The following is a 15,770-nucleotide window of genomic DNA, read 5'->3' as shown; positions in this document are numbered from 1 at the left end:
ACGTTCTCTTACTTTAAAGGAATTTCTTCATGGCATATGACAATAAAATATGCAATTCATGTTCATTCAATCAAACAGCTCAATCAAACACATGTGCAGCTATAAACTTGATAAATACTTGAACTCTTCAAGAACTTTCACTCAAAGGAGGGCCAACACACACCTGTCCTCAATATACTGAAATATTTGTAAAACTGACAGGATCTGCCGGTACTCACAACACGTGTCAGATTGACATCTAAATACTACACAGTGCAAGGTCCCTGTTGGGCCTAACTGCACCATGGCAACAGCCTATTATCTCAGTTATTAGCAACGGCTGTTATTTACTGTTCTCTTAAGTGGGCTTTTGCACACAAAATGGCAGCATGAGAATGTGATGGTTCCAGGCCCTTTCAGATGTTAGAAAAAAGGCAATAATGAATGACAAATCCTTCAATGTGGGTATGAAAAATATGTTTGCATGTATCTGTATTTATGTATTTGAGGGCCACAGTGTGCATTTGGAGTACAGAAAGCTCACATACTCCATGTGTCTTAAATCTATCAATCCACCAATTGGATGGCTAGGGCTTTTAGCCTTCTAGGCCTTGAAGAATAACCCAGGAAATGCACTGTGCAAGCTCACGCCTCAGTATTACCAACCCCCGCAATGTAAATCATCACGTGCCATTCAGGCTCCCCTTGCTGCCAGCAGAGATCACCTCACTGAGAAAACCAAGCTAATTACTCAGCCCCCTCTCAAGTCTCTAAAATCTTCAAGCATGAAGTCATTATCCTCCCAAATTACTGCCTCCATCCAACATCCAATCACAAGAGATCTTATAAGTCAAAATGCCATCGCAGGCCTGATTACTTTTATCTTTTTTTATTGTTTGTGAGAAGCCAGGGTACTTAGAGGACCATTAAAATTTCAGGCAGCTACCGGCTCTGTCAGAAGTGAGCAGTAATTCCAAAACAAAAAGGCTGAAATATGCCATTGCTTTTGAGAATCACATCAGACACCATGTTGTGGCAACCGTGGAGACTGAACAAAACGCATAACCCTGACAGGTACTTATTCACTTTAATTTAGCTCTAACCTTTGACCTTAAAACTGAGCAACCATGACTCATTAAGACAAACATTATTAAAAACGGTGGTGAAGTTTTGACTCTCTTCTACTGCAGAGGAGGACAAACAGAAAAGAGAGGAAAGGAGTAAAGAACAGAGAGAGATAAATTAAGGAGAAATGGGAGCAAGAGAGAAAGGAGGGAGAAGCAAGCTGAATGCAGTGCTGTATAAAGGCCACGCACCTCTGCCGAGGGAAAGAGAAGAGAAAGGTGGAGGAAAAGAGGGGAAAAGACAGGGGGGGGGGGATCAATGGGGGAAAGGAGAGAGGGAGATTAAAGGACAGAGGGGATGAGAATGAGGGTGAGGTAGAGGGAGGGAAGCATAGAGGTGGAGGGAGAGAGGGGGAGAGATAGTAGAGCTGACTCACTTCATCTCCAGGATCTCCTCCAGCTGTTTGCGGCGCTCCTGCCTCAGGTTAGTAAGGTGGCCATCTCGCTCTGCCAGGGACTGCTGGGTGGAGGAGAGCCGTTGTTTTGTGGCATCCAGCTCTTGCCTGGTCTTCTCCAAGGCATTCATCAGCTCCTCCAGCTGCAAGGAGGAGGCGTCATTAAAGACCCACTACATCCATACAATAAGCAAAGAGACAGGGCACCACAAGAGGTATGACACGAATGCAAAGTGTCCCTTGTAAGTCTGTCAAGGAACAAACACACAAACAGGCAGACACAAATGCAGGTCTCCCAGTTGCTCACACAAACATAAACATGTATGCACACATATAGACACGACCATGCATGCACCCATATGTATAATGTTCTATAAATGTCAACATCACAATTTTTAAGTACTCAAGAAATTTCCAAAATTAAGATCACAAATTGCTTGGAAATAAGTCATCCCCCTGCAAAACGGTGGGGGTTAATTTCACAGGTGATGAGAGATGTATGAAGTACCTAACAGCAGTTGCCAGAGAAAGAAAGGATAGGAGAGGAGAGCGGAAAGAGAGCTGGACTTTAATAAATACTGATGGAGCTGGCTGTCTCATACAGACAGAGATAAAAGCACAGAGCGTGTGGGGGGAGGAGTGGGCTCCGGAATCATCCTTGTGTGACGTGCTCCACACGCTTGTCTGGCCTTTCCCACCATGGCTATGTGCCTCGCATCATCAGCATGCTTCCATGTGTCGGACTAACAGGGCAAGATTCCTGACAGAGACACTAAAGAATCAGGGGAAGGCACAAGGGTCGCTTTATCAAGGAGGAGTGACTTGAGACAGACCCAAAAACTACTTTCTGAGAATACAGTAAGCTGAGAGAGTGCTTCAAAAGCCTGTTTTTAAAAAATATTTTAGTTGGAGACAGGCAATTGGATACACGGACTAATCCTGTGTGATTTGATGTGATGGATCTAGATTTTAAACATTATCAAAAAGCTTACCAGCTATCATTATATATCACTTGTTTGCCGGATAAATTTTTAGGAAAGTGAAACAGTGAGGGAATGATTGGACCTTTGGCAAAAGGCTGTAAACAACTCACACCTTACATTTATTTTGGAACATAACAGCTGGCAGTGAGGCTTGTCTTCACTTTGAGGAGGGGAAAAAAACAATATACCATGCTGACATTTGCGTCAATTTACAGCATTTCAGCTAAAATTCCAAGCAAGTAGCTAGAAAAAAAGCTACAAAGAGTCAAGTCCATTAAACACTGTAATAAATCCTTATCTAAAATGATCAAGTTGTGAAATCTTGTAACAGGCCAGCACCTGGCACAGGAAATACCTCTTTCCAACGGGCACACTGAGAAATATTTTTCGACTCAAACCACCCAGGAACATTGCAATTCTTTGGCCCTGGGCATGGTAATTATCTCTCCAGTACAGGGCTTGAGGTTTGCTCAGAAGAAAGGGGGCGTTTTGGAATAGCTACAAGATTCAGCGACTCCACTGTTGACACTTAAGTCCTTCACGCCGGTGTGAAAATAAGGAGAAATTCCCGAGCAGAGAAGTCCGGTGGACTAAGTGGGTTAGCACAGGGTTGGTTTTCTTATGAATGGCAGTGGGTTAAAGGGCCCTTGAGCATTGGTAACTCCATACAGCTCAGCACATGCAGACATGATGCAGCACTTGCTGGCAGGAACCTCTGTCTCGTGAAACACATTTCTACATAATGTCTAGGATATGGTCCTGCTCCCACTATTAATGCAGCTGTAATTACCAATCAGGGGGTCTGATTGTGGGTGACTTGGTTTCCTCTATTCAGAGACATGCATTTTAATAAGTGGTACGTTTATTTTCACTGGCAAACTGGGTTGCTTCACATTATGCAGCTACTGTAGAGAAACAGGCAATTCAGTGCAAAGCAAAGCTGAGGGTGAGTCTGTTGCTCAGAAACAAGTTCATTAAAAAAAAGGCCTGTGACGTCCTCTCTATACCTACTCCTCCATGTACTGTGTAGATAGCTACAAATAAGACTGACAATGTTCTGAAACAGAACAAATTCATGCTGTTCTGGTATTTTGGTGTGACCCCTTCACATCTTACTCTCACAACATACCCAGAAGATTATAGCAATGTTAGTGCCTAACAGCAACATGTGAAAATGTGACCTCAATGAGAGAGTATTAAATGTAAAATAATATAATTTAAAATCAGTATTAATTAATATTAATATACTTATAAGTAATAAGTATTTTATAACCCAGTACAACCCAGTAACTAGTGACAGAAAAAATGATCCTGAAGTCAGTGCATGCAAAACAATTAGTGTAAATTCACTACAAACTATAATTGCACAAGAAATTCCAGAAATAGAGCATTTTTGCCACAGACTTGTAGCTCACTGGCTTGCCTCAAGAAAGGCAGCATTAATATTCTCAATGAAATTCTTTGTAAAGACTATGATCATTAAATGTGATTAACATTTTTAGGTCATAATGTACTTAACCTTAACAGAATAAAAATCCATTTTTAAGTGCTTCCTTTGTTAATCGGCTCCATAGATTACTATAAGTTTTTCGTCTTGTTTTTTTTTCTTTAAAAGAATGATATGGATGAAAATGTATTACTTAGTATGTTGCGTGTGGTCTTATCCCTTAATTAGATAAAGCCGGTTTTCTATTCCAGAATTCCACAGAATGTTCACTTGTGAATAGTTGGCTTAAGTACACTTCATCTGCTTTGAAACCTTATGTATACTCATTCACTCAAAATATTGAACAGAACACATGTTTTGTAGGTTTCCCTTTTTCTTTACACACTAACAAATGTTTTAACAGCCATATAGGCCTTGTCAATGCGACTTCTTTTTGATCCATCTGCCCTTCCGTAGTGTCAGGTAACAACAGTCAGTGCCATGGAATCACGCTGAGCGAAAGGCCCTCGGTGTACGACGTTGCTCCAATGCACACCATGTGGTCGGACATGAAAAAGCAGCGGGCCTCATTTTATGAAGGGGGCAAATCGTTCGCACATTTTCAAACAGCGTTCTGAGTTTTCATCGTGTTTTGCAGATGTCGGAAATTTGGTTCCACTCCTCATGAATATTGCAGACTAACACACCGCCACCAGAACACTGAGCCCACTGCTGTCCAGCCCCTTGACAGGTTCACTCAATGCATGCTCACATACGATGCCAAGATAAAAATGCAAGCATGTACTGTAAATACCACCTTATTAAATATGTTCTCTTTGAAACTATTCCTTATTCATAGGGTTACTGCTTTAACCCAGAATATTCTGGTTTTCCTGACACTATTTTTGACTTCCGTGAAAAAATTAGATAAATAAAAATAATATTCTAGTTTACATATTCATATGTATGTTTTGATATTAACATGTGACTAATCCTCAGCCTGGTGTTATTTTTGAAAATTGTGCTTCTGGGAGTGAGATCCATGTTATCCCCTGTGGTACCCGGGTGTGAAGTACTGTATTTCACCACTAAGTAGGGAATATAAGTGGCCCAGAAGCAGTGAATTAGGGGAAGCAGCAAAGTGGCTTTTCACTGAAAGGTAGTAGAGAGCTGCCAAGTGGACCCTGGTTATCATCAGACACTACCAGCTGAGTGTACCTACTGCACATGAGACCCGTTGACAGGCGTTCAAGAGAAGGAATAACGTCAGATCAAATGAGCCCATCTCACCTCACTCTCAAAATGCATAACGGAACTGCTTAACTACTGACTTGGAGAGCATAGCCTTCACATACTTACAGGTGGAGCAGAACCTGCTATGCACCCCTGCACCCCCCACACCCTTAAAAAATGGGTCCAATATCTGACACAATCTTTCTTTCTTACTGCTCATTTCAGAATCACATCATTAATAATGAATACAATGCATTTTAGTAAAATTATGTGCAATAATCTGATTATCTCATTATCCTATGCGTGCTAATTCAGCTGGACTTCAAGGGTTTAGGAAAGCACCCTCTTTTATTAAATCTGCTTTTCCTAATCCCATTGGGAACTTCTAGCCGTACTAATTCCCTCTTGTCCGTTCAAGTTGGATGCTGCTTCAAAGACTTGGTTCAAAAAAGTGAAACGTCTCCATTTGGAAATGCAGGACCTCATAAGACGATGATGTCCAGCACTGCCTAAGTATTACACATGCTTCATTTCATTTCAACAGGGATTTTTGATGGGAGTACTTTAAGACATCATGAGACTGATTGCATTTTGGAAAAAGAGGGAAAAAAAACAGAAAATATTTGCAAAGGAATACAAGCCATTATTGTTATAACATCAAGGAAAAAAACTATGGCTCCACCATTCTTTAAATGGTGTTATATATTTATTTTTTTCTTACCCACACTTTGCTGAAAGCATGTGCCCATTCTTTCAGCATAAACTTCATTTAATTGTCACGGCATGTGTGAAAGCTAGATCCCCCAGGCCCTCCAGGGTCTGCAGGGCCAGCTACCACAGCTTCCCCCCGGACGCCCAGTGACCGACAGTTCCCCTTCCAACCTTCAGATTCCACAGTTTCCCCTCAGAGATACTGCTAGCATAGCTCCCCATCAGAGCCAAAGCTCCTCCAGCCTTCCCTACAGACCCAAGGCTCCACAGCTCTCACTTAAGAACCTCTGACTTCTACAATTCTCCCTCTAGACCTTCTGACTTCCATGGCTCTCGCAATGCACCCTCTGGCTTTCACAGCTCCTTGTTTAGATCCTATGGCTTCTGCAAGGGACAAAGCTCCCACAGCTCCATTCAGTGTTTCTACTCCCCTTTGGAGCAACAAGCCCAGGAGCTTCCACTCAGTTACAGCCACGCTTTGGACCACCAGCTCCCACAGTGCCTGCAGGAATCCCCTGCTACCAAAACTTTCCACCATCCCTCCACTACCACAGCTCCTCCTCAGAGTCACGACACCCCAGCAAAGTCACAGCTCCATGAGCTCACCTTAAAACCACCAACTTGCCTCAGAACTCATTCGCCTCAGAACTCATTTGATTATACTCCGCCAAAGAGAGGAAAATGACCAGCAGTGAGAGTGACACAGACCGCTACAGAGTTCATGCAATCTGAGCGATACGAGCATCCTTCATTTCTCTACCTGAAAAATTACAGTGCCAGCACTCAGTTACGGAAGACTTGCCTTTGCTATGTCTGTCTTCTCAGAGATAAGAGCTAAGCCGTAAGGAATGTGTGCATGTGTGTGTGTATGCCTGCATGCTTGTGTGTGTGTGTGCATGTGTCTTTGTGTTAATGTGTATTAAGGGAAGAGAATACACCTAAAAAAACAAAAACAGATCATGTAATTAACAACAAGGCATTATCAGCTCTTGTTTTCTGTCCCTTTATGATAACCTCTATGTTAATTTGGTTTATAGGCTTGGGTTAAGTATACTTAAGTCCTGCATTTTGAACTTCAATTTATTGAAATACAATTATAAGGTCTTTGACATTAGTTTAAATATTGTTACACAATAAATAAAATAATGCATTGGTTTAGAGTATCTTAAGTAAATAATTAAGACAAAATTTTTAAACACTCACTCTGGGTTCACTTTCCTGGCCTTACGAACCATTAGACAGATTATGAAAACAATTTAAAGTTATGTTTGGCCAGAAAACCGAAACTGTACAGTCGCGTTTTTATTTTTTATTTTTGTCGAATAGTGCAGCTGCAAGATATAAACCTTGTCTGAAGTGATTTTTTTTCCCTCCTCTCCTGAACTGTCATTTTTTTTTTTTTGCACACAAAATGAAAGACACCTGGTTCTCAGCGCAGGTAAAGAAATACTGGCTTAGGAAATAACGTGTGATTTTGACTGAGGCGTGCTGCCAGGGCGTGTGAAACAGCTGTATGGAAGAGGACCTGCTCCAGGCCATAGCCTGGATTTCCCTCATCACTCCCGCACCTGTCTGCGGTAGGGTTACTGGGTGCTGGTAGGTAACCTGAAGTATTGTGTTGACGGAGTCAGGGCTCTGTGGTGTTTCTCCATGGTGGACTGACACTTTCTGTACTGTACTGTAGCTGTGCACTGAAGTGGTGATAACAGAACAGGGGGTTCCGTTTTCCCCTCGCTACAATAATCTTCTGTCCTGTCTTTTCCTCAAAGCTGTCAAAGAGGGCTGGACTTCCAGTCTTGAGTGTTGATGGGGTTTAAAATCTGAATGGATTAACCAGAAATGTCACCATGAAATGAGATTGTAACCTCCACTGGACAAGGTAAAGTATGGGGGGAAAAGTAAAAAAAAAAATAAAAAAAAACATACTCCCTGTCCACAAACCCAGGTAACTTTAAAAAGTACTCTAAAAAATGTTGCCACAATGATCCTGGTTGAATGAATTCAGAAATGCATTTCCTCAGAAACCGAGAGCAGTGTAAACACTCTTGCACTCCACACTACATTTACAAGAAATCTGAGGCACTCTGTGGATAGCTCCTTAGATAGCTTAAGCAGTTTACATACAGTTCTTTACAAAACTGTCAAAGTAAAACACAGTAGGTGGTCCCTTTAACAGAGATCACATTCTGATTTTAGGTGGTTATGGACTTAAGTTGTTTTCTGTTTTTTTTTTCCTTCCTGCATAGCCCATATTTACCGAGTCAGATGAAATTCTAATGAAGGGTTCCCTGACACTGTGCTTTAAGAAATCTTCTGAACAAATGCAAATCTCTCCTGACGTTTTGTGAACATTTCACAAGACGACGAGTTCCAGTAAGCCCCATGGGCAATGCCAGGGCTACAGGAGCATGTTTGGGCATGGGTACTTGCGGCTCACCTGGGCTAGGCATCAGTTAGGACACAGTGAGGCATGGGATGTGGGACGAGACTGGGGGCACTGTGTTTGACTGTATCAGAGAGGCCAGTGGTTACCACGGCTCCCTTCCTGGGAAATAAACACATGGTGCACTTAAGGCCAAGAGGCCCTTTGGCCAAACCTGAACCCAGCCCCTTGAGCACTCCAGCACTGATAGTCTGGAAGGAATTGGAGCGGTCGGAGAAAAGCACTCTGAGATAATACCAGACCTATGAGGCTGCTGGGGAAAGCACTGTCAGTGAGTTCACTGCACTTTATCTGGCACTCTGTACACTGAATGTGGGGGAAAGTGAGTGGAAAATAAGCCCTCACATTCATAAAAACAGAAAGGAATAAATGGCACATTTACCTCTAGATGACAAAAAATAAAATTCATTTCATTTCAAAATGGTGGCAATATATCTACACCCATATCTTTAGACTGTAAATGTAAATGTAAAGATGTATAAAACCTGCCATGGGAAACATAGATCCCTTTAAGCTTTAAAGTAAGAATATGGTTTTAACATGTTAAAAGAAATGACACGATTAAATAGGATAACCAATATTTATACAAGTGTGGTGTAACCTGTACCATCAGTTAAGAAAACACTGTATTTGTGGCTGGATTTAAGACTTGTACCAAAATATAGTAATGCTGCTTTTAACAACAAGAAAAAAGTATCACACACGTTCATTGTTCAAGGCTTCAAGTAACAGCAGAGAGGAAATTATATATATATAATATCCTATAAAAAACTGAAAAATGAAATATCACCTGGATTAACCACTACTTCTAATGGGCAAAAGAGAAACAAAGTTTGCAGCTGATGGGGAAATGGACAGATCATCCAACACCACCATGGACAAACAGCTCATTCTATACACAGAGAGAACACAAGGCCATTAAAGGTAGCAAGAGAAGATTTACAGTCATGTGCACTCAGGTTAATTGTTAAAGCAGAATTTTAGGCTTTATGACATTTGAAAAGCAAACCTCAAAACAAAATGAAACTCCACACAGTCAAATAAACTGAGAGCCACTGAATAGGAAGAGCTGACAGAGATGGTTCATTTAGTGGCATGGATCTTTGAAAGGAAGTAACAAGAGAGTAGGAAGACTGACTTTTAAAAACAATGTGGACATATTGTATTCTGATGAGTTCTATGTGTGCAGAATATGAGGAAAAGCTCAGCTTGCACATCTTTTGCATTTAGGTAACTGGCTGTAGTAAGACAGAATCTGAAGAGGAATGGTGCTGAATACTTTAAAGATGACTTCAATGTAGTAGTATTGTTTGCCACTTGGTGGAGCTCTTTTTTCTAGCATACTGTATACACTGAGAACACACAGGATGGTAACTGACATTAAAATGAAAATACACAGTACACATATTTTATTTCTTTTTTGCCTTTTCTCGCTTCCCCTTTTTATGTCTATAAAATGCATCTCATTTCTCTAATGCTGTGAACCACATAACTATCCAAGTTTTTCATTTCATACATCTGCATCAACAACAGGTACAATATTTGTATTAATAATTGGGTTCTTTCTTTTTTTGTAAGACTGGCTCCACTTGTCAGGCTATTGAAAGGGGAAGTGATGTGGAGACTGAGAGGAAGACTGACATGAAAGAGCTCTCTATACTCTATATATATGTCAAAGAACATACTAACTGGTTTTATGATGGAGGACAAAGATGGTGAAATGACACCAGAGAGCAAAGCAATGTCAATTTCATGGACAAGGAGTTAATACAATGAGAAAGAGACAGGGCAGGCAAGCACAGCATACCACAACTATCTCTGAGGTACAGGAAATCAGAGGTGTGAGACAGTGTGATATATCTTATAGAAATAGACTTAGGTTGCAGGTTCAATAATACTAAGGTTGCAGGTTCAATTCCCAGATGGAGCACTGGCACTGCACCCTTTGGCAAGGTAGTTATCCTGAAAAGCTTCAGAAAAAAAAAAGTACAAATGAACAATATCTGTTAATAATTGACCTGGGTAAAGGTGTCTGCCATGCACATAATTAACAACATCAAAAAGCAGCAAGCAAAAATAAATGCATAAAATTGAAAACTATAAATCCTGTCTTGCCTTGCTTAATCAAATGTTCATGCAGAAAAAGTGTAGATTGAGGCTTGTGCGTAAATTATTGCTTTTTGTTTAGGTAAAATGAAGTTACTCCTAAAATAACATGTTGCCATTTAATGGACAGAGATGCCATGTTAAAAAGGGAGTTTTTTGAGGCTGCATTTACCCCCCCCCCCCCCAAAGGGTAAGTCTTACATTAAAAAAGCACTGCCCTTCATAACTTTAGCATAGTATTCTTTCATTTTAGGCCAGCTGCACATATATTTTTCTTTTTGTTAGTAGCTAATCATATTCATATTCTGGACAGCTAATACAGGATCTTCTCTTTGTTTCCCCATTTCTGCTTCAGGTTGTTTGTGGTAACCTTTGTGCATTTTGCAATACAGACTTGGTACATGTTTGCACAGGACCAAAAACAGCATGAGGGGAAAACAGCTGCTTTTCCCTGACAAAATGAGGGGTAGCCCTGTATGTGAATCAACAAATATAATCTGGCTGCAAGCAGCACTCAACAGGGGCTAAGCAATATGATACTAGCCTTGCTGTCATGTTGCTATTTCATAGTGTCCCCGAGAGCCATTGTAATTATGTATGTCCACTGTAAATTTCTGTATTTTTGAAAAACCATTGGTCAGTTACGGCTGTCTGAGTTCATACAGTCCAAATTTATTGGTTCATGGTAGCCGTACCATACCGGTTATTCAACATAGGAACTTCTGTTGAACAGAATTTGATAAAGGCCATCCTAAGTATTATGTAGACACCAAGTCTGTGGAATTCTGTTCAGCACTTCATGCGTAGTGAAAAAATTGGGGGAACAGGGAGAGATTTGACTGGCAGTCATGGGCATCATTTTTGACAGAGTCCATTGAAATTTGGCTCCTTAATAGAGTCGGCGACGTGTATGTGCACAACAAATTTCAGGCAAAATGACTAAGCGGGGCGGGGTGAACTTTGGTTATGTGCATAATGCATATTTTTTGCTATGGTCCAAACTGACTGACCATGTTATTGGAGCTACAAACCTGAAATAAACAAACTGAGACCGGCAAGTAGGTCCAGTGGTTTTTGAGAGGTCAGTTATGCTAACACAAAAATAACCTTAATCTACATAAAATCTAAAATTATGACGTGCTAATATAATCATATCAGACTTAATATGTGGAAGGATTGGAACATGGCAGAATTGGTTTCATATCTTCATGATATACTGCTCATGACTTATGACCATTTGAAAGTTTGATATGGAAAAAATAGTGCCCATGCCACATGTCTATTCTACTTTGCACATCTTATATTTTATATTTCAATAATTAGTATATTTTCTACCTCTTTTAATATATTTTATATTATATTCATTATTATATTCATAGTATTACTGTATATTGTACAGTTTTTGCACTGTTTTTTTTCTTTTCTTGATCTTTGTTTTTCAGTACTTGTTGCTTTTATTACTCATTGTACTTAAGTGTTGTATTTGTATGGAGCACCATCATACCAAAAAAAAAAAATCCTTGGCAATAAACCTACTTGGCAATAAACTAAATTCTGATGACTCATTGGGAAAATATGGCTGTCCTTAATGATTTCTATAGGTCAGGAGACAATGTACAAAGTGTGTGCATTTTCGGTTAACCACATTCAAGTTATACCTGTCTGAAAAAGTGGTGGAATAATAATAGCCTAAGCAAAAACAATAGTGTCTATGCACCAGTGGTGCTAGACCCCCTAATAATAGTGTGCAAGAAACTGCAGAAACTGAACCTCAAAATCCAAGCAAGGATATTTCAATTAAACTGGGCGAAAATGAGAAAGGAATAATGTAGGAATATATTGTCGGCCACTGGGATAAAATAAAGTTGTAACCATAGCGCTATGCTCTGTCAACACCAATCAGAAAGCAGAAATATTAGCAACAAGTGACTTTAATTACCCCTCTATTAACTGTGGCAATATGTCAATGCATGAAATATTAACTGGAGTTCTCAGAAGTCATCAATGATTGTCTTTAAGGGCAATTTGTTACTTCCTCCACTAAAGGCAAATCATGTCTGGTCCTGTTTTTCCCCCCAAATAAGCCTCATAGGCTTTGCAGCGCTGATCCAGTTGAGCCATTGGGGTCAAGAGACCACTATACACAGAAGTCACATCCTGTTATTCTGAAGTCACATTTGACATACAGTATATTGGCAAATCCAACCCTTCTAAGTCAAGGGTTTTTAATTTGAGAGGAGCCAATTTTAATAAGATGAGTACAAATTTAAGCAACATAGACATGGTACAACTAGAATCTGGAACTGTGGACAAGAAGTGGCGTGAATTCAAAGGAATTCTTTTCAACATGCAGTGTGAATTCAGTCCAAAATTAAGCAAAAATGAGTTGAGTAAGCAGTCCACATAGAGGATAAATAAATCCTTATGGAAGAGTTTTAGACACACGAAAAGACTTTAGAAAAATATATATTAAAAAAGACAGTTCAGAAAGTAATAAGTTAGCATACTGTAAAGTGCGTGGCAATGTTAAAAAAGAAATATGGGCAGCTGAAAGGCTCTATGAGAAGCAAAAAGCAGTCCCAAGTGCTTTTGCCAATATTATAGAAGAAAAAGATATTTTAAGAAGAGGTTTTATGCATTTAAATTTGCTTATACCAATAAAAATACTGCAAATAGACTCAACTGATACTTTGCTAAAAGCTTCATCAGGGAAGAGTTACACTTTGCTAAAAGCTTCATCAGGGAAGAGTTTACAACTATGCCTACTGCTACATTTGATATCCAGGATGTATTAGATGTCAGTCAGAAGGGATGGTGATCTTCAATCCTACACTATGTTATAATGTGTATTTGAAGTCAGAGTGGAAGCAGAGACTCTTTGGGATGTTCAGGAGCAGGCTTGACAAAGTCATACATGCTACATAACTGACCAACAAGCCCACCTCATACATCGTTTTCTTGTGCAGTATCTCCTTCCCTTACTGTTTTACTAATGCAAAGGTAGCTAGCATTATCACATTATTATACTTAGAACATGGTGTATAAATTGTCCCTGTGCACCGCTAGTTTCATAGTTACTGAGATGACAAAGGCAAAGAACCTGCGCTGTGGACAAGTCATTCTTACCGTATGAGTGATTCCCTCAGGTGCCCATAGCAGTCTATTTTGATCTGTTTGTATTATCACTTATCAGTTGCAAAAGTAAGAGGAGTGTCCCTTCACTCTTTATATGACAAAGCAAAAAGGAAACATATGTTGCAGATTATTTGCCAAAGAAATACTTCACTTAACGTTTTTTCCCATCGCCTAAAAGTAACAGCATAGACACATCTCTTGGGAAAAGCATCATCAATTCTATAGTTAAAAGACCATTCAAAGTTTACATTTTTCCAGGATTAATAACAAAGAGAATTCCAGAAGGGGGAATCCTGCAAATGCATCTATCATGAGCAAAGTTTTCCTTGGGAAAAGCTGGTGTAAAATATGGGAGAGAGAACTGAGAGCTGCTGTTACAGAATACACACAAGATCAAGGGCGTTTGGGTTATATCTACTATAGCAACTTCAGAGCCAGAAGATGAATTTCCCAGCACCATGGATGACAGATCTTGGTAACAAAACATTAACCATAATAATACACATCTCCAGTTCTGTCTCCTCTAATGACAAATGCACACTTTCTAGTCTCTCTCTTTGTGTAGCACTGCGGGATCGAGTGAGGACAGGACCTGGTGATACAGAAATTATGAAGCTGTTTAGTTGGAAACCAGACCCAGACTAGACCCAGACTGCATTCACATGAAACACAGACCCACACTACATCCACACCAACCTCTGACAGATCAGATCACACCCAGACCAACAGTAAGAGAGTAACTAATGATGAAGTGACTGCATATATATATTTGCATGTAGTTGGATAGCTACAGAAAGTTCACATTTATATGAAGCCAAAGAATTGTTTAAGTGTTTAGATTTTGTATGATTCAACTATTCCAGCACTACTACCCCACACACAGCCATATTAAATTAGCACTCTTAAATCACTCAATGTCTCTGAACCCATTCACCATCATGGAATGTGCCACAAGGGCACAACCCAGCCATAAAACATTTGACACAAAAACAGTTCTGTTGCTCATACAAGGATGTGTCTCTCCTCAGACTAACAAAAGGAATGGTCATGTACAATAGGTAAACTTGGTTCTATAAACATCAGGCAACACACCAGACTGACTCTTAACCAACAACCAACTGGAGTGGAAAATTTTGGCAAATTCATCACAACGTGGCAAGGGCCAACCTTGGCTATGGTATATCATACTGCAATCACTCACTGGACCTCTTTACTGAGTGGAACACACAGCAATTCATATACAAGGTGAAAGGCACTCCAGTTGTCTCTGCAACAAAGCAGGGCACCAATAAAGGTGCAGCCACATTCAGCAGATATACTGTAACCTGGAAAAGGTCAGAAAAGGCTCAACAATGTCGCACAAACACCTTCCAAAGGGTTACCCTTCAGAAGAGGCCAAGAGGTAGCAACTCCTTTCACAAAATGCATCCAATAAGTAATTTACAGAGGACAAAAACTTGAAAGTAACATGAAACAAGAGTACTTCTAGCATGAGTCACACAACTTTCAAACCTTAATTGCATGAGAAGAGTGCATGAAAATGTAACGGCAAGCGTGAAGGTCATCGTAAGGAAGCACAGCCCAGCATTCTTGTGCAGACACTCTGAAAGCATTTAGGACAATCTTCAGATTGTCCTCTGTGGTGCTTGACAGAGATGTTGTGAGCACAAACTCACTGCATAAGCTCAATAGCATTTGCATGTAAAGAGGTAGCTCTGCCTCACTGTAGCAGTTGATATAAGCTAAGATACTACTACTAAGTAGTTGTTTGATTGGATCAACATATTCTGTTCCTACACACCTGCAAGAGAATTCTATATGTAAAAAGAGACTGTTTCCATCTAAAGGTTGCTAGAGCAAAACCTTCTGTGGGAAGGGCCCCCATGACCTTGGCTTGATCACCCTTCTCAGGAAACATTTTATCCCCTTATCAGGAAAATGACCAAAACTATAATCTCCCTTTAGCTCACATCAGGAGAGACTAAGAAGATGCTGCCCTATACTTAATGTTCACACTGAAAAACCAGCTCCCGGAGAAGCAGCAGAGGAGGCCATAAAGTTGGGGTCAAGTACAGTGTTCACTCACATGGAAAGGGATATTCCAATCACCCCAGTACACACGTGTTCCAATGCCTAAGCCAGTTTTCAGGCAGCAAGTGCCTAGCAACCAATAAATCTGCAAGCAACTGATACCTCTGGGAGCAACTGGCATCTCTGCCATGCAAGGAACCTGCC

General features: G+C 40.3%; 1 protein-coding gene across 1 annotated transcript in view; it reads right to left on the bottom strand.

Annotated features, from left to right (window-relative positions):
- The window catches only part of LOC118780237 (ERC protein 2), a 259,125-nt gene that overhangs the window by 103,330 nt on the left and 140,025 nt on the right, over positions 1–15,770 (bottom strand). Inside the window, exon 16 of the mRNA XM_036532645.1 lies at positions 1,481–1,641. Within this exon, the coding sequence (XP_036388538.1) occupies positions 1,481–1,641 (161 nt within the window). The remainder of the gene's footprint in view (positions 1–1,480; positions 1,642–15,770) is intronic.

The sequence above is a fragment of the Megalops cyprinoides genome, chromosome 7 (genome assembly GCF_013368585.1).
Source record: "Megalops cyprinoides isolate fMegCyp1 chromosome 7, fMegCyp1.pri, whole genome shotgun sequence".
Taxonomy (NCBI): Eukaryota; Metazoa; Chordata; class Actinopteri; order Elopiformes; family Megalopidae; genus Megalops; species Megalops cyprinoides.
The sequence above is the reverse complement of the archived record's forward strand: the minus strand, read 5'-3'. Positions and strand labels throughout refer to the sequence as shown.